Raw genomic sequence first — 25,657 nt, forward strand, 5'->3', positions numbered from 1 at the left:
CTATTTGTTAAAGTAAAATACAGCCGTGTCCCACATATACGACCAAGAGCACCTTAAATTTCAACAATGACAAAGCCCTTCCCTCATCCTCACATAGTCCAACAGTATGTGGTGATTTTTGCCATTCGTTATCGCAAATATCTCAAGCAATGCAAACTCAACTTTATAACCCGACTATCATTTAAAAAAGGGAGTTATATCTAAAAAAAATCCCAAACAAAACAAACAAAACATGGATCTGCATAGAGTTTATTTCGCTGGTTTGTGTAAAATGTGGAGGCAGGACCTGGTCAGACACTTTCCCTGGGATGTTGATGTTTATTTTTTAAGTCTAATATAAGCTATTACAATCTTCACTTGAGCACATACAGACCACAGCAATCTGGAAGGATGAAAACTTGAGGTGAGTGTCTTTATTATTTGTTATTTTTTACGTCTACAATTGACATAGCCTATAGTGACCCTTGTGAAACGATATTTTCTTTACTTTAAACTCAAAATTATCTTTAACACCACGCCCATAAAACTGTAGAAACTGTTACTTTGAATTGTCATAGCTCTCAAACTTGCACTGGCTTTAATTAACCTGACGATGGCGCTCTTGGGCGGCTAATATAGACTGATAATTCATCTAAAGTAGCATTTTTTCCACAACATTTTTGCTTTGTTTTTAGATACAACTGTATTTTTATACTTGGCACATAACGCATACAGGCTGTTACTCATGTAAACTCAATAGGCTGGTAATAGATTTCAAAAATACCCACGCAAACTATGTCTACGTGTTAAAATAAAACAATTTAAATGGCTATAGGCTCCAGAGCAGTAGTGGGTGTGCTCATTTCTGCTGTGGAGTGGGTGATGTTTACAGGGGCCCCAGCTCTTGTTATGACTCTAGGTCCTGTTTCATTCACTGGCGTCAGGCAGACTGTTACCTCTCTCCACTTCTTTCTCTTTTACGTTGTATATCGACAGAAAACCGAGTAACTTTAGGTGTTTTTAACGTGAAAAACTCCGCACGAGACTTTTAAGACCACTTGTGCGGGCGACTTCAATGTCAAGCGGATTTTTTACGATTTACCGTGAATTTTAACGTGTACATTTACCTTTTTTGTTTTTTGACATGTTTTGAGAACACAGGAACATCACTGTAGCTTAAACTAATTTCAATGTGGAGTTAGTTTTTGTGTCATTTGCAGTTTTTTTTTTAAACTTGTGATTTTTTTTCTCCGACTGCTTTCTTACACTTGTGATTTTTTCCTGCTCGCTTTGAACGCGTTGCAAATATGACGTCACCGACGCCACTTTTTCCTGAAGTTATGGCGGAGCACAACTTTTCTTACTCCTCTTGGTAAGCAAAACCCTACAGCTCGCTAGCATTCGTCTATTTCTTAACTTAAACCTTACCCGATGCCCTCTTCAAACGCGTGGGTAACTCGCTGAAGTAGTTTGAACAAATCCAGTTTGAACCGATTGTGTAAACTGTTGTGTCGTTGTCTTATGAGAGGCCGACGCAGTTTGAGAGTAAACTGTGCTAGCAAACGGTCCAAACACCGCAAACACTCCAACTGACACTTACACTCATGTATTTCTGCAATCTTTGTCTGCGTAAAAGCCGCTGTTTTGATTTGCACACAGCTCCCGAGGTAAAGTTACTGCACACTTGATGTTTTTGCGCTATTTCCTACATTAACCGAACGCTAACGCTGTGTCTGCGGCTGTGCGTAGCTCCAGTGTGGACCTGGTTTAGACCTGGTTTAGTCCTGGTTTAGCCCTCATTTTGGACTTGGTTTAGTCTTGGTTTAGTCCTGGTTTGGACTTGGTTTAGCCCTAATTTTGGACTTGGTTTATTCCTGGTATAGACCTGGTTTAGACCTGGTTTAGTCCATGTTTAGTCTGTTTAGACCTGGTTTAGTCCTGGTTTAGTCTTGGTACAGTCTTGGTTTAGTCCTGGTTTAGTCCATGTTTAGTCTGTTTAGACCTGGTTTAGTCCTGGTTTAGTCTTGGTACAGTCTTGGTTTAGCCCTGGTTTAGCCCTGGTTTAGCCCTGGTTTAGCCCTGGTTTAGCCCTGGTTTAGTCTCGGTACAGTCTTGGTTCAGTCTTTGTTCAGTCCTGGTTTAGTCCTGGTTTAATCCTAGTTTAGTCTTGGTTTAGACCTTGTTTAGTCCTGTTTTAATCCTGGTCTAGTCCTCAGTCTCTTTCGGGATCTGGGAGAAGTTCTCCTGGAGATGTGAGTTGAAAGCCCCTCCTGACAAAGGGCTCCGTTCCCATCAGACCCTCACAGACCCTCGCTCACTTAGGCCTGGTCTGGTCTGGTCTGTCCGGCTTCCTCCTCCACCAGCGAATCCAACGAACGTGACCTTTTGCAAAATATTCAGACAATAACTTTAGGGATCTCCACATCAGCAGTTCCCCGTCCATTCTCGCTGCTTTGTGTTGTACTGTGCAACCGAAAAACTCCCAAGTATTTCGGATTTTTTCCAAGGAGAGCCCAAAATGGCAACCACACAGTATGTCATAATGGGTTGAGTTGGCTCAGTGTTGGTGTTTGGCTCACTGTGTTGACGGCTCAGTGTGGTTTACGGCTCCGTGTGGTGCAGGGGTAGGTCTCTGGAGGTCGTGCTCTTTTGTAGTGAGAGTGTCCTGAAAATAACTGGAACTCGGAGCCTCACAGTTTGTATTGGAAACAAAGCAGAGCGAGAGCAGCCGGGTTTGGTCGAACCTGTCTGTCGTGTTGAGGTTAAGTGCATTAAGTGAAAGTTGGAGCTTACAGTATTGCCTCATAAATCCACGTTATAATCACCGCTGCCCTTGCGTTTCGTTTGTTGTAGGAAAAGCATGCAGCGTAAATGGCCGCTCTGACCCTTGAAGTAGCCTCAGATTAAGGGATTCTTCGATACTGATACTGATATTACAGCTTTAAGCCTCTGCAGTTACTAATGTAGGGACTAATAACTGGATTTTTTCACTTTTAAACTAAAGCAAAATAAGATTAAACCAATCCAAATTTGTCATGTAGAGGTTATTTTTTATCCTGAGTAACCACAGAACAACTTTGTATAAAAAAATTCAAACATAATGAGACTTTCTGGGCCAATTACGACGTGTAAATAGTCGTATTATATCAATATATATGTCCAATCAGGATATCGACTGAAACTATATTTGGAAACCGATATTTGATCCTGCAGACCATCGATATCTGACATTAGTTTCGCATCCGTGCATCCTTCTTTGTTAGACCTGTCACGGTAACAAATTTTCAAGTAAATATAGATGATAAATGATAATATTAAAACTAAACATAAAGCAGAATTATCTCACAAAAAGTATTCTATATGTACAATATTTTTAAGCTGCAAAAATAAATAAATAATAATGGTTTGTGTCTATAATGAGTCATAGAAGTTCTTAATTCGACCTTCCACAGCTGAAATCTCATCGTAGAAAACAGAAAAAGAACCAAACTTTTCCCGCTAATGCAAAGAAAAAGTAATTTGAAAAAAGAAAAAAATAGTTGTTCCATCTGTCATAAACTGAACGATAAGTCGATATAGTGAGTATTGTCAAAATAATCGATTAAAGGTCCTATATGACACAAAATTTACTCTCACGAGCTTCAAGTCATGTTAAAATGTTTTTATCTCATCAAAAACAGACCTGGAGTTGAGTTTTGTTTCATTCACACATGTTTGAGTGATGCTCTGTTCCACCTCGTGATGTCATGAAGTGGTAGTTTTGAAGTTAACAGCTACTTACATTACTTTACATTTCATTTCAGTAGAGTTTTGGCAATCTCAGGGCTGAAATGATGCAAATGATTCTAGAAATGAAGGCGTTTGGAGTTTAAAAACACAGCGGAGCACTTCCTGTATCACCACACGATGACATCACAAGGTGGAGCAGAGTGTTTTCCATTTGACAAAAGAACTAAACGTGCCTAAATATGCAGAATTTGCGCGTTAAACATGTGCGAATGAAGCAAAACACAACCGGAGGAAACAACATTAGGACACAGATCAGAACACAGTGTAATATGGGCTCTTTAAATGAGTTGTTCTTGTCTCGTTTTTAAATCTTCAAAGTCAGACTTCCTTCCTAGAAAACCCTCACACGCGCTCTGCCATGTAAGAGGGCGAGCCATGACTTCAGTGTTTGCAGTTATGGAACAATATTTGATCATACCGTCAAACTCCTGACCTCCAGATGAGCATCATGGCTTTAATCGCAATAACACAACATAGAGACTGTACCGTGAGTATTTATGTTTTGACACAGTCTTGGGTGTTTTAATTCATGTGTGGCTTTATTCTCTTGCGAAAAGTGGGTCAAATATCACTATACCGACGTGTATGAAAGATGGAACTATGTTTTTTGGGGTCAGTGTTTATCGAGCGTGCATTTTCTTTGCGCTACTCGGAAACTGTTGGTTATTTTTTTGGCTGTATCGTAAGATTTGAGCTGTAGATGTTTGAATAAATAACATCTATGCCTCGTTACAGATGCAAACTCACCGCTAAAGTGTTTCGTTCTGTTGTTTATTTATTGCAGCTTATGATTTTTAACAATATTGCAGATTTAACATTGTTTTGTGGGTTAAATATGCTTTTGGGTTATTGTGTCAGCGGCATTTTTGTTTGCGTAAGAACCACAAACCTACTGGGAGCGGTATCGTTACGCGACACTGCAGACGCTGTATTTGGTAATATCAACAAAAATAGTTAAAGCTGAACTGTGTAACCAGGAGTGAATCGATTCGGCTTCTTCAGTTCTGATACCGATTCCGTGACTGTAGCTTTTAAGTATCTGCTGATGCCTGATATCAAACAATACCAGAGACTTTTAGAGACTGGAAACAGCATTTATTTCCTCAAAAACTAAAATAAAATGAAACAAAACTGATCCAAATGTGTTATGTAGCTGTTAGGTATGTCAAGTAATTACAGAACAGGTTTGCGTAAGTAAAAATCCAGACGTTTTGAGGTTTTGTGGAGCAATTATGACCTGCAAGTCGTCCTGTACAGTTCTCCCTCGCTATATCGCGGTTCAGCTTTCGTGGTCTCGCTGTTTCGCGGATTGTTTTTGCGTAATTTTGCATGTTTTTTTGGCTAAGGGACTGTAGACCATTGTCCATCAGTCTCCTCCGTGCCGTGTCTCCTGTCCAGTACAGAATGTGTTCAGACAAATTTACATAAACGTCGGATCGCGGTGTGACTCTGAAGTGCTGTACGTTTGCAATTTGTTTTCTCCCCGACAAAACCCACAATGTCAATGAAACGTTCTGCACCGATAGTACTTCTAAAAGCCATCATTTTTATTTAGTTTTTTATTTCTCAAACTAATTTTTGGGCCTGAAAACTGGTCTTGATCTTTGGTTTCATTCTATAAAACTGCACTTATTTTCTGGAATATAAATCGCACCTTTTTTCATAGTTTGGTCGGCAGTGCGACTTATATATTTCACATATAAATCGCAGCTGAGTATGTTTTTTTCTTCATTATTATGCTTTTTCTGGCTGGTGCGACTTATACCACGGAAAATACGGTACTTATACTTTTAAATCTACGAAGGTTTGAACTTTGAGAGAGTTTAAACGAGAGAGAAATGTGAGAAAATGTTAACGCCTGTGTGAGAAAAGTGTATAAAGTGTGTGGTGAGGGGTTTTACAGACAAAAAACATAGAGAATAATTGTAAAAATAAAGCCGATACTACGCAGATTTTGCCTATTATGGGTTATTTTTAGAATGTAACCCCCGAGATAAACGAGGGACCACTGTTCAGCAATTTATATGTTCAAACAGGTTTCCAAATATTGATTCAGCTGATATTCACTTTTTTTAAGATTCTGATGATGTTTTTTTAAATGTCTCCATGGGTTGACCTCTGAGCTTTTGTCTGTCCATGTTCCCAGTCGAACTTTGAGCTCAGCAGATCAGATGATTTTGGATGTTCCCGTGGTTGGTTAAAAACTCGAGGAGACTGGACTTTGGCTGTAGCTGGTCCCAGACTCTGGAACAATCTTCCTCTGGGTTTAAGAACAGCCTGATTTTTAAATATTTTCAAATCTTTGTTGAAAACTCGTTTGTCTGCGCTGGGTTTTAACACGAGCTGAGCGGGAATCTCGTGTTGTTTTTTTTGTTTTATCGTGTTTTTGCATGTTTTATTTTATAAGATTGCACTTTATATCGCCTTTGTGCAGAATTTGAGCAGCTGTGGTTGTTTTTTAAATGTGCTTTATACTTAAATTTAACTTCACTTTGACTTGACGTATATCAGATCGGCACATCTCTGTACGTAGGCTTCTCACGTGCTTTGTTCCGTGGAGATGTTACTTGAATGTTCCACAGTATGGCACAAAACGGTATCTCCATGGAGACAAGCGGGTGACTCCAGTCCAAACGACAGGAGCAGGTGTGATCATAAATGTTTATCACCAGATTATTAAAGTTCATTAGTGACACCGATCTATCCAGTTTTACATGTTCTTGAAACGTGTTCCATTTTTAGGAAGAAAAATTTCAGTTCTAGTGCGGCCAGTTTTTAGACGCAGACGATCATGAGGTCTTGTGTTAAAAGTTCCCGTATCAAAGTTCAACAAACAAGTGAGATATTCAGGCGGTCCAGAAAGTAGTTCCCTATAAATACAGTTTAAGAAAAAGTAGAAAGATGCTTGAACTATTTCTTTTCTGTACTATTTCTTTTCTATGGCATACAACACATGTGTCCAACTCAAGGCCCAGGGGTGAAATCTGGCCCGCCATGTCATTTTATGTGGCCGCGACGAGGTAAATTAAAATGTGTGACTGTCTTAAAATGTCAGTTTATCAGTAGATGGGCAGTTACACAGTCATATTTTTTTTTTAAATCTATGCAAATTGGCCCTCGGTGAAATTGAGTTTGACACCCCTGGATACAACATTTATTTCTGTAATAAAATGATCGTTTTGATTTTAAACTGTTCCGTAATTCATCGATAATGACAATAACATATGACATTTTGATACAGACGTACAGACTGTATGTATAAATGGACATAGCTAACGCACTAGCCGCCGCGTTCCAAATAGGAAGTCATCACGAGCGCGTTTCTGGCTCCATCGACTCTCGCTCCAATTCACTTCACATTGCTGCTGTCAGACTCGCCATTTTCGTCTTAAATGTTCGTATTAACCCGCTCTACATGATCCTGGTGTTTTTTATTTCACTATTGTGTCTGTAAATCAAGATATAAACATTAATAACAGACAAATCAGGCGCCTTCTTTCCTCGAGTTCACTCCCGCTAGCGTTAGCAACAGGTTTGATTGACAGCGTTGCTAAGCGTCTGCTACCTGCTAAACGAGCGGCGTGGACGGGAAGAGGCGTTACCTTCAAGAGCCTCGTTTCGGGTTGGTTCTTTGGTTGCTACGATACTCGCGGTCGGAATTAGCCGCTATAACTGCTAGCCTCGACGAGCTTCATTTGACTGAAGTCTGGGTACAGATGTCAGTTTTTTCTCTCTCGTTCTATAATGTTCTTCCTCCATCTCAGATCTCTCATAGCGCCTGGCTGTTCTGATGGAGCACCTTCAGGGGGCGTGGAAGTCCCTGAGTAACGGTTTCAGCATGAAGGACCCATCGTTCGAGAGCCCCTGCCTCTCGCCCACCATGGTCCAAGGCTTCCCCTGCCAGCGCCGCTCCTCCGACGACAGCAAGATGCCTGATTCCAAGACAAGCAGCACAATCCGCGTCTACCTCCCAAACCAACAGCGCACTGTGGTGAGTAAAAGTGAATAAAACCACTAAGAACTAAGATATAATCCATGTATCTTGTTTTTAAAGTGTTTTACCATAGACTGTTTATATAAATGGACATAGCTAACCTGCTAGCCGCCGCTTTCCAAATAGAAATTGAGCATGGCTGCGCACTTCCCTATTGAAAAACCGTGGCTCCTTTCTCTGTACCTGCTGCTGTCAGACTCGTCATTTTGGTCTTAAATGTTCGTATTAACCTGCTCTACATGATCCTGGGGTTTTTATTCCGCTTTTGTGTTTGTAAATCAAGAAATTAACATCAATAACAGACAAATCAGGCGCTTTTTTCCCCCTGAGATAGCGTTAGAAACAGGTTTGATTAAGATTTGTTTTGTTTTGGTTGATCTGCTGCCTTAAAATCCACACAGAACTTTATATTAAAACTTATATATAAAGAGATGGCTGCATAAAATGTGACTGTTTTAAAGGTTTATGGTTAAAAAAAAACAACAACACTTGGACGGAGTTTGTAGTAAATTTAAACTACCGTATTTTCCGGAGTATAAGTCGCACCTGCCAAAAAATGCATAATAATAAAGAAAAAAAAACATATTTTACACAAGTCGCACCCCCGTCAAACTATGAAAAAAAAGTCTGACTTATAGTTCGGAAAATACGGTATGTATTTTTGGATAATGGGGATAAATAACCAAAATTACCCAATACCTAAAAATATCACCAGACCCCATCAGTTCCTCTGGATTCTAAACAATTGGTATCGGCATCGGCCATGAAAAAACCCATATCGGACGATCTCTAGTGTTAAATGTGATTGCAAATGCCAAAAAATAATCATAATTTCCCTCATTATCCAGACGGTGTGAACCTGTGTGAAAGGCTGTGCAGTTAATTAAGTTTTAATCAAATCAAGAGCCATTAGTTTCAGTTTGTGGTTTGCAGTTCAGACTCTGGAGGCGTCTGTTTTGTGTTAAATGACACTGACTAAAAACGTCTTGTTACATTGATGGAAAAGACGATTTTTATGTTTTCTAATTAAAAAGAAAAAATCTCCATGTAAATGTTTTTATTGATCAATACAAGAAAACAATTGTGAATAATTATTTCCCAGCTCTACCTGTAAATAACTCAGACTTAATGTTGGGCAGTTAAAGGGAAGCAAAGCAAAATCCACAAATTATGAAACTAATCATTTTTATATTGTATTTTTCTCCATCTCCGTTAAACATTTATATTTAATTTATGATGTGGCGGTACCCAGACGATGGAACAGCGCCCCCTGCCTGTCAGATCATCTCAGTCTTTAATGCAATTTAAGACTAGACTGAAACCCACCTCTCCTCCCTGGCATTTAACACTCGCTACACAGAATATGTTGGTGTTTTATTGTTCTTTTCCTATGTATCGTGCTATCTGTGTATTTGTGTGCTATAGAAATAAACTTTAATTGAATTGGGCCCAATAATTATCCTGAGTTGACCATTGCAAATCAACAACAAATGAAAAAAAACATTCAATTTTTGCCTTTTCTACCTAAGGACCTATTTTACTTTTTGCTTTAAATCATGTTCTAATGTTGTTACCTTCTAAAAAACAGACCTGGAGTTGTTTTTTGTTTCATTCACACATGTTTAACTCTTTATTATCAGTCTGTCTACGTCTCTAAACCTCAAAACGCTCTGTTCCACCTTGTGATGTCATGAAGTGGTAGTTTTCAAGTTAACAGCTCCTTCTTTTACCTTTAGTTCAGTAGAAGATTGGAAATTCCCAGGTCTGAAATGATCCAAATGATTCTAGAAATGAAGGCGTGTGGAGTTTAAAAACACAGCGGAGCACTTCCTGTATCACCACATGATGACATCACAAGGTGGAACAGAGTGTTTTCAGTTTGAGAGAAGAAGAACTCAGCCTAAATCTGCAGGGTCTGTGTGTTAAAAATGCGTGAATGAAACAAAAAAGCACAACTCCAGGTCTGTTTGTGACGAGGAAACAACATTATAACATAGATCATTGGTCTATTTTCTGTCTTGTGGGGCCTGGACTGATGTGAGTGTTATGTTTTTGTTTTGTTTCCGCAGGTAAATGTGCGTCCGGGTATGACTTTGCACAGTTGCCTGATTAAAGCCTTAAAGGTCAGAGGTCTCCAGCCCCAGTGCTGCGCTGTGTTTAAATTACAACCGGCGCAGGGAAGGTGAGCGGAAACGGTTTTAAGTGTTGAATCTCAAATGCTCTGTGTTTGTATGTAAATGACACACACTTTACATAGTTTTTTTTCCTCTTTTTCTTCAGTAAAAAGCTCAGAATGGACTGGAACACTGACTCCACCTCTTTAATCGGTGAAGAGCTCCTCGTGGAAGTTTTAGATCACGTGCCCTTGACAACTCATAATTTTGTAAGTATCCACATCATGATTCACAACACGTACAAAGCCACAAGACTTTTATTGAAAATTACACAATGGAACTGCAACTGTTATTGTTTTGGCCTGGAATGTTCCACAGCATAGCATTTAAATGTCCTATATTACACAAAACTGACTCTTGTGAGATTTAAGTCGTGTTATATTGTTGTTACCTCCTCAAAAACAGACCTGGAGTTGTGTTTTGTTTCATTCACACATGTTTGAGTAACACTGACTTAATTATAGTCCATATTTTTCGGACTATAAATCGCTCTGGACTGTAAGTCGCACCAGCCAAAAAATGCATATTAATGAAGAAAAAAAACAAACATATATAAGTCGTATTTTGGGGAAATTTATTTTACAAAATCTGAGACCAAGAACAGATATTTTATCTTTAAAGACAAGTTATAATAATAATAATAAAATGTGTAACAACAGGCTGAATATCAGTACATCACGCTAACGTAACACATTTAAATTTATTCAGCTCCATGAAGCACAGACAGAACTGAACACGTGTCTGGTTTGTTAACGTAAGATATTAACAGTTAATCAGATAAATAAAGCAGAAAAAACAAGCAACAAGTTTACTCTGGATCTCACTCTCACTAAACTCATCAGACTCAGCAGAATACATTTTTACTTTTAGGGGCGTTTTTGTTCAGTCTTTCTCAGATGTCTTTTAAATTACCGTAATGTTGAGATTTAAAATTTTCAATGGTACAGGAGCAGTAGCTCTTGGTACAAGCCTAGAGCGTCCTCGTACTGTTGAAGTGTGACAATAACAAAGATGTGAAATTATATATTTTAATTATTTCACACATAAATCGCATCTGAGTATAAGTCCTGGACAAACTATGAAAAAAGTGACACATATAGTCCAGAAAATACAGAACTAATCCTGTCTACATTTCCCTAAGCTCAAAATGTTCTGATGTCATGAAGTGTGTGGAGTTTAAAAACACAGTGGAGCACTTCCTGTATCACTACATGACATCACAAGGTGGAACAGAGTGGAAGAACTCAACCTAAATATGCGGGGTTTGTGTGTTAGACATGTGTGAATGAAACAAAACACAACTCCAGCAAAATAGTGTAATATGGGCCTTTGAGTGTTTTATTGCTCAAAAAAACCTTGAACAAAATGCATTCTTATTGTCAGTGGGGGCTTGCCTCTCCACAGATCTGTAGTTTAAGCATGGATCAGTTTAATTCCTTACTGTGGAACATACCAGGCAAAGCAATAACGTGTCTGTGGAGCGGAGCATGTGTTAGACCCATCCGGAGCCGTGAATAGCGCCTTTAACTCTCCCATGTATTTTTTTGGCAGGTTCGTAAGACGTATTTGAAGTTAGCCTTTTGTGACATCTGCCAGAAGTTCCTCATTAATGGATTTCGTTGCCAAACCTGCGGCTACAAATTTCACGAGCACTGCAGCACCAAAGTCCCAACGATGTGTGTCGACTGGAGCAACATAAGACAACTCTTGTAAGTGTTTCGCCGTAATTCACCTTATTCTGGAAGTCACATGTTGATCTTGACGCCGCATAAGTTCTACGGGGATTACAGAGTCGTTTTAAAGGTCCTAAACGTACTCAAAATGGACTCTTGCGAGGTTTAAGCCGCGTTATAACGTCGTTACGTCCTCAAAAACACACCCGGAGTTGTGTTTTTTGTTTGAGTAACACTTTATTATTAGTCTGTCTGCATCTCCTAAGCTCAAAGTGAACACGGATCAGAAAACAGAGTAGTATCTCCTCTTTAACGGGAAGTGCCGCCACAAAGAGGTAAAAGTGGGCGGGGCTGAATAAGGTCAATATCTCTACTCCTTTGTCCCGTCGCTCGCTGTAAATAGAACTTTTGCTAAACTAGGCCAAAGCTGAAACGAGTGGAGAAGAGCTCTGTAATTAGACTTCACGTGGCCTTGAAATCTTAAAAGCTTATCTAACATCCAAAGTTATTTTTATAAGTAAAGTTAATGATGAACTAAGTTAGATTTATAATGTAATTGTGATAAATGTGTTTAAAGGTTCTATATTACACAAAACAGACTCCTATGAGCTGTAAGCAGTGGTGGTGGTGTTATTTTCTCCTCAAAAACAGACCTGCAGTTGTGTTTTGTTTCATTCACACATGTTTGAGTCACACTTTATTATTAGTCTGTAACATCTCCAAAGCTCAAAATGCTCTGTTCCACCTTGTGATGTCATCAAGTGGTAGTTTTCAACTTAACAGCTCCTCCTTTTTACTTTTAGTTCAGTAGAAATCGGCAAATCCAAAGCTGAAATCATCCAAAAAGACTCTAGTGAAGGTGGAGTTTGAGTTTGAGTGTTTTCCGTTAGAGAGAAGAACTCCGCCTACACTGGTCCCTCATTTATCTCGGGGGTCACGTTCTAAAAATAACCCGCAATGGCCGAAATCTGTGAAGTATCAGCTTTATTTTTTACAATTATTCTCTATGTTTTTGTCTGTAAAACCCCTCACCACACACTTTATACACTTTTCTCACATTTCTCTCTTGTTTAAACTCTCTCAAAGTTCAAACCTTCGTATATTTTAAAAAATAAGTGCAGCGATTGAACATTTATGTAAATTTGGAATCGACATTATAACATGAAAAGTAGTGGAATCTAAATCTGGTACAAATCATCTTTTCTTTTGTAAGATTAGTGAATTCTTACACGGTCCCTGACAAATAAAGTATAAACTAAACTGAACTTTTAAACCTTCTATAAGTGCTAACCATCTTTTTGAATATTTTGTTTTTCAGGTTATGTCCGACACCCGGAGAAGGCAGCGCTCCGTCTCTTCCTCCAATGACGTTTCGGAGAATGAGGGAATCTTTAACGAGGATTCCGAGGTTGGCCAAACTTCTTTTTCTTTTCTTTTTTTTTCATTTTTGTTTACATTTTGAACATATATTTCCCAGATTACTCTTCCAGCTTCTCATTCCAGCCTTTATCATCTGCCCAATTTCACTCAACAACTTTAATTCTCTTTCTTAATCACCTTCTGCGCTTTATGGGAGCTTATATTTCCAAGGCTGATGTAATTGTGCAGTGAATAGGCTCTGTTGTTTCAGACGCACTTTAAAATGGTTTAAAAAGCACTTTGGGTCACAGTAATGGCTCGAACCAAAGTATCAAGCAGAGAAAGTAGTTTTGAAATATACTTTTGCTTTGCCAGTTGTGGATTTGATTTGTTCTCAAGAGTTTTATGTTTGTGGGTTTTTTGAGTAACTTATGTTCCTCAGGACATGTGCGCACAAAAGTATCTGCGTTTTATTATTTATAATGACACAGATGTGGTGGATAAAGTACTTAGTCGTGTTACTTAGGTGAAAGTACTGGTACAGAGGGAAAAAATACTCAAGTAAAAGTGTCATATGAAAAAAAACTGCTTAAGTAAAAGTATTAAAAATGTACTGTAAGAGTAAAAAGTAAAGTAAAAGTATTAAAACTGTACTGTAAGAGTAAAAAGTAAAAGTATTAAAACTGTACTTAAGATTAAAAAGTAAAAGTATTAACAATGTACTTTAAAATTAAAAAGTAAAAGTATTTCATTTGTTAAAGTTTAAAATGTAGTCGTATTGGTTTAAAAAATATTTTATTACATATTTTGTTCAACAGTTACAATACGAATTAACTTCTGAATTTTTTTTGGTGAATTTTTTGTGTTTATTTTTGTTTTGTTTATTTCAGTCAGGATGTTTCCACGAACACGGTAAAAATAACCCCTCACAAAATCATATGAAAAGTATTTTTTACTTTTCAGTCCTGTTCAAAAATGTAGTGGAGTAGAAAGTACAGATACTGCTCTCAAATGTAGTGAAGTAAAAGTAAAAAGTATCCACTGTAAAATGTACTTAAGTAGAATTTTTAGGTCTCTGTACTTTACTTAAGTCCAGTACTTTGTTAACATCCACCGCTGTGACACAGTAACACAGCCTCATGTTTGTTTTTATTTGTATTAGTCTTGTTTTTAATGGAAAAAGTTACAGTTCGGCTCCAAAAATATCTTCGCCTGTGCCGCTGTCGTCTGTTAAAATGGGCAAGGCAAGTTTATTTGTACTGCACAACTGGTACACAAAGTAATTCGGAGTGCTTTACAGAATAAGAAAGACAATAAAGTCACAATACAACAAATCAAAACATGAATAATCATCATAAAATTAACAAATAAAGTCATATTTAACAGCTAAACAGAACCGTTTGGAGCCTGGATTTAAACATTGTCAAAGTACAGGCCTGTCTCACATCGCAGTTTCATGTTATTATTTCTCAAGATTTAATTGTCTTGAAGCAATATGTCACATAATTCTGCAAGTAAATACAAACGTAATGTTAAAATTACTCAAGAAGAGACGAATAACTCCACACCCGCATGTTCTAAACTCAGTCTGTGTCAACATAAAGCAGCACGTTTGGATGAAAACAAACTCCAGAGCCTCGGTATAAACATTGTATTTGGTGTTTGTTTCTTCTGACAGCTCCGCTCACAGATACTCCACGCCTCACGCCTTCAACTACAACACATCCTATGCGTCTCCGGGGGGCACTCTCTCCCAGAGGCAACGCTCCACCTCTACGCCCAACGTCCACATGGTCAGCACCACCCTGCCCATCGACAGCAGCATGATGGAGGTATGTGCTTCACCGCTGGGCCCTGCTGTCCTCTTTATTTATGCGCTTATTTTGTCATCCATGTTTTCATACGGCTGGAAATCTCATAATTTAAAGTTATATCGGCCAGTTGGGCGTCAACAGCAGCGCGCTAGCTAGCTCACTGTGTCTCAAAGCTAACAGTCACTTTTATTGAAGTTGGAAAACATAAAATAAATTCAAATTACAGTATTTTCTGGACTATATGTCACTCCAGAGTATAAGTCGCACCAGCCAAAAAAATGCAAAAAAAATGTCTGCCAAAAAATGCAAAAAATATTCGCAAAAAGATGTCCGCAAAAAATGTCTGCAAAAAATGTCCAGAAAATACGGTAATTAAAGTAAAGACTGCCTAATTATGTTTAAACGTAAAATACTTCAGTTTTTCGTGTGGTTTTAATATTTATTATGTTTCAAAGTTAGCGTTAGCGTTAGCATTGAGACACAAATATCTCTTTCTAGTGTCCTGCAGTGAAGTATTAACTTAAATTGTGTAGTTTTTAACATGTTGTGAGTTACATCCACCTGCAGCTTCCTGTCACTGCATCATCTTTAAATATTTGTTAATTTTCGCGCGACTCTACAAAAACCTCACAGAGATAAAACTGGACAGGAAGTAGTGACGCTAACAGTGAGGTTAGCTCTATTTATTTATTTTTCACTTGCTAAAAAATACAGAATAAGATGCTTTATACAATAGAATGTGAAGGATGGTCACCAAAGTCTCTCTTAAAAGGCTTAAATTGCGGTAACGTCCATATAAAACGCATAAGGCTCTAATAAAACAGTGTAAAACTCAGATGTGTAGCTTTTGAGAGATAAAACACGTTAATACAAACAGAGCCACACGTCAGGTTTATTTTGAAACGCCATATGGATACGTGCAGTTATTCAGACGCGTTTTTAAACTGACATGGAGAAAACTTTTATAGAGGAGGAGGGCAGGCTTTAAATTAAAATGTAATACAAAATAATAAACCAAAAATACCAATATCGGCTACAATAGAAATAATTACAATTACAAGTGCAATTTGGGATAACGAAGGGTTTATCACTTGAGGTTTTCATGTTTTTTGGCTCTGGCTCATAGACTGTGTAAAGAAGTGGACATAGCTAACCTGCTAGCTGCCGCATTGCAAATAGGAAGTGAACATGTGCGCGCTTCCGGCTCCATCAACTCGGCTTCAATTCACTTTCTGTTGAAAAACTGTCTCCTCTCTCGGTACCTGCTGCTGTCAGACTCGTCATTTTGGTCTTAAATGTTCGTATTAACCCGCTCTACATGATCCTGGTGTTTTTATTTCACTCTTGTGTCTGTAAATCAAGATATAAACATTAATAACACACAAATTAGCTGCCGCCTTTTCCCGAGGTCGCAACCGCTAGCGTTAGCAACAGGTTTGATTGACAGCGTTGCTAAGAGTCCGCTCCCTGCTAAACCAGCGGTGTGTGTGGGCGAGAAGGGGCGTTACCTTCAACAGCCTCGCTCCAGATTGGCTGTTATGATCTGCTATGATACTCGCGGTCAGAATCCGTACAATCCAACTTGTCTCCAAATTCGCCGCTATAACCGCTCTAGCCTCGATGAGCTTCGTTTGACTGGAGCCGAACGCCGTGGTTAACGTCACACTCACTTAGTCCACTTTTTTTATACAGTCTATGGTTCAGCTCCAGTCACACGAGTACCACATTTGGAATTCCGATCGCCAGTATCATAGCAACCGAAGAGCCAATCAGGAGCGAGACTGTTGAAGCTAACGCCCCTCAATCAAAATGCAGCTGATTTGTCTGTTATTGATGTTCATATCTTGATTTACAGACACAATAGTGAAATAAAAACACCAGGATCATGTAGAGCGGGTTAATACGAACAATTTATGACAAATTTATGACAGCAGCAGTTACAGAGAGTGGCTTTAATTCAGTTTACATTAGAAAACTGTGGTGCCTGAGTCGATGGAGGTGGAAGCGCACACATGATCACTTCCTGTTTAGAACGCAGCAGCTAGCAGGTTAGCTATGTCCATTTATCTCTACAGTCTATTCTCTGGCTTGCACGTTGGAGTGACTCATCTAACACTGCAGAATTTCTGATAAAAGTGAGAGTTGAAATGTTTGAAATGCAAACAACTCGTCTACCTCCCGTTCAGCAATGCGCCCGGACAGGTTCTCCCCCGTTTCAGTTCCATTGCAACTAATTTTGGTGATTTTTTTTTACATTTTTTTTTTTTTTAAACATTTTTGCTGCCCAGTTTCCTCATTCTAACCACTCCATTCTTCCATAATTATTTCACCAGCCAGTTTTTGCATGGCTCTCTTTTGGCACTGCCCTCGCCAGCGTTCCTCATCTTTTCCTATACCTTTCCCTCTCTCCCTCCTTCCTTACTTCCTTCCTTCCATCTTTCTTTCATTGGTGGGGAGTAGCTAGACGGCCTGAATGCCTCCTCCTCATCCTCCTCCTCCAGCTCCTGGTGTCATAGATTCTGGCTCAAGAGGAAAGTAGGTATAGTCCACTTCTCCCAGTCATTTGCTGAGGCCACACCCGAGGTTTCTGACAAGGTTAGAAAAACAGCCTGTCTGGGTCGTCTTACACTCACTACAGACAAGTCAAACCATAAGATAACACTGAATTTACCCATTAATTAAAGTAGTAAATAGTGATTTTGTGTGTGTTTTGTTTTCTCTTCTTACAGGACGCCATGTGTGATCACAACTCGGGTAAGTGTGTGTCGATCCTGTCGTGACACGAGTGAGCGCTGTTCCACTGCCATAACAGTTTTAGCAAGTAAGAGGTAACATTCCTCAAACCTCATCAATCTGTCAGTCAGTTTTCTTTGGACAGAGTCTTCCACGCGCGCAGAAACTCAGAGCGCTTTACGCAGAGTTAAAATGAGAACGATTAGCGTAACGTAAAGGTAAAGGTTCACGTAGTTGGTTAAATTTTTATCTACGGTACATAATTTACACATAAGATCAGTTACACAGTTAAAATGGACAGTTTTGACATTAATTATTCATAAAAATGTGTCTTTAATTCAGTTTTTAAAATACAGTGGTCCCTCATTCTAAAAATAACCCACAATAGGCAAAATCCGCGAAGTATCAGCTTTATTTTGTCTGTAAAACCCCTCACCACACACTTTATACACTTTTCTCACACAGGCGTTAACATTTTCTCACATTTCTCTCTCGTTTAAACTCTCTCAAAGTTCAAACCTTCGTAGGCGTCTTTGTCGGTGCAGAACGTTTCATCGACGTTGTGGGTTTTGTCGGGGAGAAAACAAATTGCAAACGTACAGCACTTCAGAGTCACACTGAGATCCAACGTTTATGTAAATTTGTCCGAACACATTCTGTACTGGACAGGAGACACGGCACGGAGGAGACTGATGGACAATGGTCTACAGTCCAACAGCCAATCAGGACGCAGGACACAATGCACGATCATACAATGTAAAAAAAAAAAAAGCAATCGTACTAAAATCTGCGAGACCACGAAAGATGAACTGTGATATAGTGAGGGACAACTGTATTTTAAATGAGTGATATTAAATAGACTGTACACCACTATGCCAGAGAAGACCATTTTGTTTTTCTCCACTCGAGCCAGTGTGGGTCTATTAAAATGCATCAAGTATGAATTATGCTGAGTTTGCTAGTTGTGGCGTAAAACGACCCGATTGATGCTTTAAAGAGCCCATATCACGCCATCTTCTGATCTATGTTATAATGGTGTTTCCTCATCACAAACAGACCTGGAGTTGTGTTTTTTTTTTTTTCATTCACACGTTTAACACACAAACCCTGCATGTTTGGGCTGAGTTTTTCATCTCTCAAACAGAAAACACTCTGTTCCACCTCGTGATGTCATCATGTGGTAATACAGGAAGTGCTCCGTTGTGTTTTTAAACTCCACACACCTTCATTTCTAGAATCATTTGGATCATTTCAGCTCCTGGAATTGCCGATCTTTACTGAACTAAAGGTAAAATGTGGCTGTTAAAACTGCCACTTCATGACATCACAAGGTGGAACAGAGCGTTTTGAGCTGTTTTTGAGGAGGTAACAGCATTATAACACGACTTAAAGCTCACACGAGTTAGTTTTTTGTCATATAAGGCAATTAAAGTTTATTTTTACAGCACATTAAAACAACTTCAGCCGACCAAAGCGCTTTACATATAAGTCAAACATACAGAGTAAAGGAACAATAAAACACCAACATATCCCGTCTCACTCAAATATAATCAGGATTTTATTCCGCTTGTGCTTTGAGAACTAAATATTGTGTGAGGCGGTGTTGTGTTTGAAGTTTGAGACCCACAGCTAAATCAGTGAAACATATTCTCTGCATGTTAATGTGCTGTAAACTATTATCTCATTATCTCTTTCTCCATTTCTGCCCTTGTAGCAGGGAGCTCTCCAAACCAGAGCCCCACCGGCTGGGCCCAGGCCAAGACCCCGGCTCCTGCTCAGCGTGAGAGGGCTCCTTCTCTCAACACTCAGGAAAAAAATAAAATAGTAAGACGATGGTGATTTTACTTTTTATGATAATTTAATACGTGTACGCACTTATCGTTGTGCTGTGTCTGTGCAGAGACCTCGAGACAAACGGGATTCCAGTTACTATTGGGAGATAGAGGCCAGTGAGGTGTATCTGCACTCCTGCATCGGATCAGGCTCTTTTGGAACTGTATACAAAGGGAAATGGCACGGTATGGGACGGTTGTGTCTTTACTCTCCTTTAATTTCAAGTCAAGGAGGAATCCACTTCCATCGACTAAACCAGGACTAGACCTGGACTAAACCAGGACAAGGACTAGAACAGACTAGATCGGGACTCTAGACCGGGACTACTGTACCAGGACTGGACTAGACTTGGACTCTAGACCGGGACTCTGGACCAGGACAGGACTACACCGGGACTGTGGACTGGGACTCTAGACCGGGACAACTGTACCAGGACTGGACTAGACTTGGACTCTAGACCGGGACTCTGGACCAGGACAGGACTACACCGGGACTGTGGACTGGGACTCTAGACCGGGACAACTGTACCAGGACTGGACTAGACTTGGACTCTGGACCGGGACTCTGGACCGGGACTCTGGACCGGGACTCTGGACCGGGACTCTGGACCGGGACTCTGGACCGGGACTCTGGACCGGGACTCTGGACCGGGACAGGATTAGACCAGGACAGGACTACACCGGGACTCTAGATTGGGACTCTAGACCGGGACAGACTAGGCCGGGACAGACTAGGCCGGGACAGACTAGGCCGGGACAGACTAGACCGGGACAGACTAGACCGGGACAGACTAGACCCAGTTTTCTTGCATTTGGAGACAAAAGTGGGCGTGGCCAAACAAAGTCAACAGAGGACGCCCATAAACTCTGTCAAACACATTAACACACGATAAACGCCTCTTCTTGTCAATGCAGGTGACGTAGCAGTGAAAATTTTAAAGGTCAAAGATCCGACTCCTGAACAGTTTCAAGCCTTCAGAAACGAGGTGGCCGTTTTGCGGTAAGTTTCCCCACAACCTCCACTTTGACTTTCGGAGCATTTACTTCACAAACCGTTGTCTTATCCGCGTGTTCCGCCTCTGCCCACAGGAAAACGCGACATGTCAATATTCTGTTGTTTATGGGTTATATGACGAAAGACAACCTGGCCATAGTGACGCAGTGGTGCGAAGGGAGCAGCCTTTACAAACACATCCACGTCCTGGAGACCAACTTCCAGATGATCCCGCGAATAGACATCGCCCGGCAAACGGCACAGGGCATGGAGTAAGTCTCTGTAAATGGAAAAACACACTAAACATGTCATTATTAATGTGTAGACCTGTCTTTATAATCACTAACAATGTATTTTGGGTCTCAGTATTTATTATAAATACTTTTTCATTCCAAAAGGTGGGGATTTTTGGGGATTTTGGTTGTTATACTATAAGATTTGAGCTGTGGATGGGCGAATATGTCCCTTTTATGGATAATTATTTATATATTCTGCTGTTTATTTGTTCCAGCTCATGTCTCTTAATGAAACAGTATATTTAAAATGGTTTACTGGTGTTATCTTGTGTTATTTTTTATCTTAATCAGTGTCAATATAATCATTTATTGTGATTTTTCTTTGCAGCGATAAATCATGCTTTAAAATGTGTTATTAATATGTAAACTTTGATTTTTTTTTTGTCTTGTAGCTACTTGCACGCAAAGAACATCATCCATCGTGACATGAAGTCCAACAGTATCTTTTTATCATTGTTTTTAAAGATCATTTAAATATAGACCTGTTCCATTTGGTTGTGCTTCTTAACGACACACAGACATCTTTTTACACGATGGATTAACGGTTAAAATTGGGGACTTTGGTCTTGCGACTGTCAAAACGAGGTGGAGCGGGTCACATCAGGTGGAGCAGCCGTCGGGTTCGATCCTGTGGATGGTGAGTGTTGTGTTCTGGCACAGACACGTGTGAATACTGCACCTAAAACTAAACACGCGCTTTGTTTCAGGCTCCTGAGGTGATTCGAATGCAGGACAACAATCCGTACAGCTTCCAGTCTGACGTCTATTCCTATGGAATTGTGCTCTTTGAACTCATGACTGGAGAGCTTCCATATTCTCAGATCGCAAACCGGGATCAGGTACATTCACTGCTGCTGTCATCAGCTGGAGATTTATTAGTGTCAGGTTGTACTGACTTTATTTTCGACCTTTGCTGCTATTTTCTTGGTTAATTGTGAACATTAGTGTTGCACAGAATAAGGTTTAATTTTAAATAAAATCTGACAGAGTGTAATGTCCATCCTGCTCCAAACCTCCATCACAAATCCTCGTGTCGTCCATTGTTCTGCACAGACACAGAGGCAGTGGAAACACTGTGGCTCCAAAGGGTTTGTGGATCTGGACTGAGGCCCACAGAGACCACGGCCCTGGAGCCACACGGCTAAATTTAGACTCAGTAACACAATCCTGGAGGTGTGTGAGAAAAGGGCCTCTGTGTGTGTGTGCTGTGTGTGTGTGCTGTATGTGTGTGCTGTGTGTGGGTGTGTGCGTGCTCTGTGTGTGCTTTGTGTGTGTGCTGGGTGCAATGTGTGTGTATGTGTATGCTGTGTGTGGGTGTGTGCGTGCTCTATGTGTGTGCTGTGTGTTTGTGTGTCTGTACTATGTGTATGCTGTGTGTGTGCAATGTGTGGGGGTGTAGGTGTGTGTGTGCAGTGTGCTGTGGTCAGTATCTGCTCTTTGTGTGCTGTGATTGTGTGATCAGTGTGTGTGCTGTGGTCAGTGTGCGTACTCTTTGTGTGCTGTGGTCAGTGTGCGTACTCTCTGTGTGCTGTGGTCAGTGTGTGTATTCTCTGTGTGCTGTGGTCAGTGTGTGTACTCTCTGTGTGCTGTGGTCAGTGTGTGTACTCTTTGTGTGCTGTGGTCAGTGTGTGTACTCTTCGTGTGCTGTGGTCAGTGTGTGTACTCTTTGTGTGCTGTGGTCAGTGTTTGGTCAGTGTTTGTACTCTTTGTGTGCTGTGGTCAGTGTGTTTACTCTCTGTGTGCTGTGGTCAGTATGTGTACTCTCTGTGTGCTGTGGTCAGTGTGTGTACTCTCTGTGTGCTGTGGTCAGTGTGTGTACTCTTCGTGTGCTGTGGTCAGTGTGTGTACTCTTTGTGTGTGTACTCTTTGTGTGCTGTGGTCAGTGTGTGTACTCTTTGTGTGTGTACTCTTTGTGTGCTGTGGTCAGTGTGTGTACTCTTTGTGTGTGTACTCTTTGTGTGCTGTGGTCAGTGTGTGTACTCTTCGTGTGCTGTGGTCAGTGTGTGTACTCTTCGTGTGCTGTGGTCAGTGTGTGTACTCTCTGTGTGCTGTGGTCAGTGTGTGTACTCTCTGTGTGCTGTGGTCAGTGTGTGTACTCTTCGTGTGCTGTGGTCAGTGTGTGTACTCTTTGTGTGTGTACTCTTTGTGTGCTGTGGTCAGTGTGTGTACTCTTTGTGTGTGTACTCTTTGTGTGCTGTGGTCAGTGTGTGTACTCTTCGTGTGCTGTGGTCAGTGTGTGTACTCTTCGTGTGCTGTGGTCAGTGTGTGTACTCTTTGTGTGTGTACTCTTTGTGTGCTGTGGTCAGTGTGTGTACTCTTTGTGTGTGTACTCTTTGTGTGCTGTGGTCAGTGTGTGTACTCTTTGTGTGCTGTGGTCAGTGTGTGTACTCTTTGTGTGTGTACTCTTTGTGTGCTGTGGTCAGTGTGTGTACTCTTCGTGTGCTGTGGTCAGTGTGTGTACTCTCTGTGTGCTGTGGTCAGCCTGAGGTCACCTGTCCTGGCTCTGATTCCTTGTTTAATTTGGTCGTTGTCGTCGGCCTGTGGACGGCGTGTGCTGCAGGACTTTACCCTCAGATAACCTGGCAGCACACACAGAACTCTGCACCATTATTTCCCAGCATGCATCAGTCGCCGTTATAATAATGTCTTTTCCTCTGTCAGATCATCTTCATGGTGGGCGGAGGATACCTGTCTCCAGACCTCAGTAAGCTCTTCAAAAGTTGTCCCAAAGCCATGAAAAGGCTGGTCGCCGACTGCATCAAGAAATCCAAAGATGAGAGACCTCTTTTTCCACAGGTACAGAACGTTCTTCCATCGCCCCATAAAACAAACGCAAAAACAAACATAAAAACATATTGACGCGCATTAGTTTTATGAGCCTTTTGTCTCCACCTCCAGATACAAGAACGACACACTGAGCTGATCTGACGACTTTAGATTGAAGCTGTTGTGATCAGCACTTTCCCATTTGTTGTTTTTATGATCAGTTTGTACGAGGCCTGGGGTGATATTGAAATTTTTATGTGATGATTACCCTGGACAAAGTACTGTATTTTCCGGACTATAAGTCGCTCTGGAGTATAAGTCGCACCAGCCAAAAATGCAGAATAATAAAGAAAAAAAACATAAGTCGCATTTTTGGGGGAAATTTATTTTACAAAATCCAAGAACAGACATTTTATCTTTAAATCAAGTTCTAAAAATAATAATAAAATGTGGAACAACAGGCTGAATATCAGTACATCACGCTAACGTAACACATTTATATTTATTCAGCGACATGAAGCACAGACAGAACTGAACACGTGTCTGGTTTGTTAACGTAAGATATTAACAGTTAATCAGATAAATAAAGAAGAAAAAACAACAAGTTTACTCTGGATCTCACTCCAAATCAATAAATCCACTGAATTCTTCATCCTCGGTGTCACTTCTGAACAAATCCACCAACTCCAGAGGAAGATGAAGCGCCGCTCAGGAGAATATGATTTTATTTTAGGGGCGTTTTTGTTCAGTTTTTCTGATTTTCTGTTGAAATTTTAAATGTTCAGTGGTTCAGGAGGAGGAGATACTGGTACAAGTCTAGAGCGCCCTGGTATAGTCTGGAAAATACAGTAATTGCGAAAAACGATTATATCACAATAATTATTAAAGTTGCTGACAGTTTAAAAATATTCTGGATATGACTCATTATAATTTTAATGTTATGAATAAGTTCCATGTTTAAACAACAGTCTTATAGTTTTGTACTTTGTCATCAGTGAAAACAACTACAATTTAACAGAGAATATTATGGATGAGCAGGGCCGTCCACTGAAATTTAGAGTCCCAGGGCAGTAAGCGTCACATGGGCCCCCTCTAAGACAAATGAATAGAAAGAGGCTCCAATTCTGGGCCCCTTTGTCCCCCCCATGTTGATTCCCGTAAGTTATTTTTTCCTGCGCATTCTGATGATATAATGGTGATTATCTTTGTTGGCGATAATCCAAATTATATTAAATGTCCCACGAACACTTTTTATCACGATAAACGACGTCACTGTTCATTGTCCCGTCCCTTCCTGAACCTCTGTGTCGCTTTTGTCCAGATCTTATCGTCCATCGAGCTGCTCCAACACGCTCTCCCGAAGATCAACCGCAGTGCCTCGGAGCCGTCCCTGCATCGAGCGGCCCACACGGAGGACATGAACACCTGCACCCTGACCTCCACCAGACTGCCCGTGTTCTAAAGACTTAAACCCCCCACCCCCGTCACCTCCGCCCCCTTTCACGACCCAAAGGCAATAGACCCAAAGCGATACACAAACTACCGCAGACACTGTCAAACCTGCAGGGACAATGCGTTTATGAGATTATGAATGAAGGCAAAAACGGACCCACACACATGAAGATCGGCAGGATCACGGTGAAGAAGGTGCCTTACTCTTGTTGTCTTCCCTTGTTGACGGTTACAACGTTGTAAATATTTCGCGTACTGTATATCTACCTAAAGACAGCACAAATGGACGTCAGTGTCGTAGCTCAGCAGTTCTTGATTCTTTTGTCTTAAATGAGAAAAATCTTAAAATGGTGGAAAGTTTTTTTGTTTTGTTTTTTTTGTCTTGGTGTAGACTGGCCGTTGTCTCGTTGGATCTCGTTGGAGCAGTTGTAGTAAAATGGAGGTGTAGATACCACACACTTTTGGTCCTTCCTCTGCTTTTCACGAGCTGGGCTGTTGTCTTAAATATTTCAATCACATGGAGACTAACGTGTACTGTCTGTCATGTCTCTTTCAAGAGGTTAAACATATTGTAACTGGGCGAGAATGTTCTCTATTCACTATTTTAATAAAATTTAAGTTAAATTTTTGTGCCAAAGTTGGTTTATGGTGGTTTTTCTAGTCTGGCCTTGTGCGTTCTCTTCAGACGTGTAAAGACGTGGATAAAGTGAGTTCGACGTCACCCACATCGTTCAGTCGAATGAAGCTCATCGAGGCTAGAGCAGTTATAGCGGTGAATTTGGAGTAGAGTTTCTTATTTGGA

General features: G+C 40.4%; 1 protein-coding gene across 3 annotated transcripts; it reads left to right on the plus strand.

The window, feature by feature from the left end:
* Positions 1-343: 343 nt before the first annotated feature.
* Positions 344-25,492, plus strand: raf1a (Raf-1 proto-oncogene, serine/threonine kinase a). Of its 3 annotated transcripts, none has more exons than XM_055223004.1 (18): positions 344-403; positions 7,533-7,759; positions 9,832-9,944; positions 10,043-10,145; positions 11,488-11,645; positions 12,928-13,017; positions 14,647-14,800; positions 17,243-17,377; positions 17,512-17,536; positions 19,230-19,339; positions 19,416-19,533; positions 20,263-20,347; positions 20,437-20,613; positions 21,030-21,076; positions 21,156-21,274; positions 21,345-21,476; positions 23,299-23,433; positions 24,725-25,492. In XM_055223004.1, the coding sequence occupies exons 2-18, from the start codon at positions 7,559-7,561 to the stop codon at positions 24,863-24,865; spliced, it is 2,043 nt and encodes a 680-aa protein (XP_055078979.1). In that variant the 5' UTR covers positions 344-403; positions 7,533-7,558; the 3' UTR covers positions 24,866-25,492. The 3 variants fall into 3 exon arrangements, with proteins under 3 accessions (XP_055078979.1, XP_055078978.1, XP_033824970.1); XM_055223003.1 differs by lacking the exon at positions 344-403 and adding an exon at positions 896-1,351; XM_033969079.2 differs by lacking the exons at positions 344-403; positions 17,243-17,377 and adding an exon at positions 896-1,351.
* Positions 25,493-25,657: the final 165 nt, after the last annotated feature.

This window comes from Periophthalmus magnuspinnatus, chromosome 7 (genome assembly GCF_009829125.3).
Source record: "Periophthalmus magnuspinnatus isolate fPerMag1 chromosome 7, fPerMag1.2.pri, whole genome shotgun sequence".
NCBI classification, from domain to species: domain Eukaryota; kingdom Metazoa; phylum Chordata; class Actinopteri; order Gobiiformes; family Gobiidae; genus Periophthalmus; species Periophthalmus magnuspinnatus.

Excerpts from the sequence above, each read along its gene's own strand:
- raf1a (XM_055223004.1), top strand. The coding sequence starts at position 7,559 with ATGGAGCACCTTCAGGGGGCGTGGAAGTCCCTGAGTAACGGTTTCAGC. Across the intron at positions 19,340-19,415 it reads CTCAGGAAAAAAATAAAATA|AGACCTCGAGACAAACGGGA; the intron begins GTAAGACGATGG and ends GTGTCTGTGCAG. Across the intron at positions 20,614-21,029 it reads CAAACGGCACAGGGCATGGA|CTACTTGCACGCAAAGAACA; the intron begins GTAAGTCTCTGT and ends TTTGTCTTGTAG.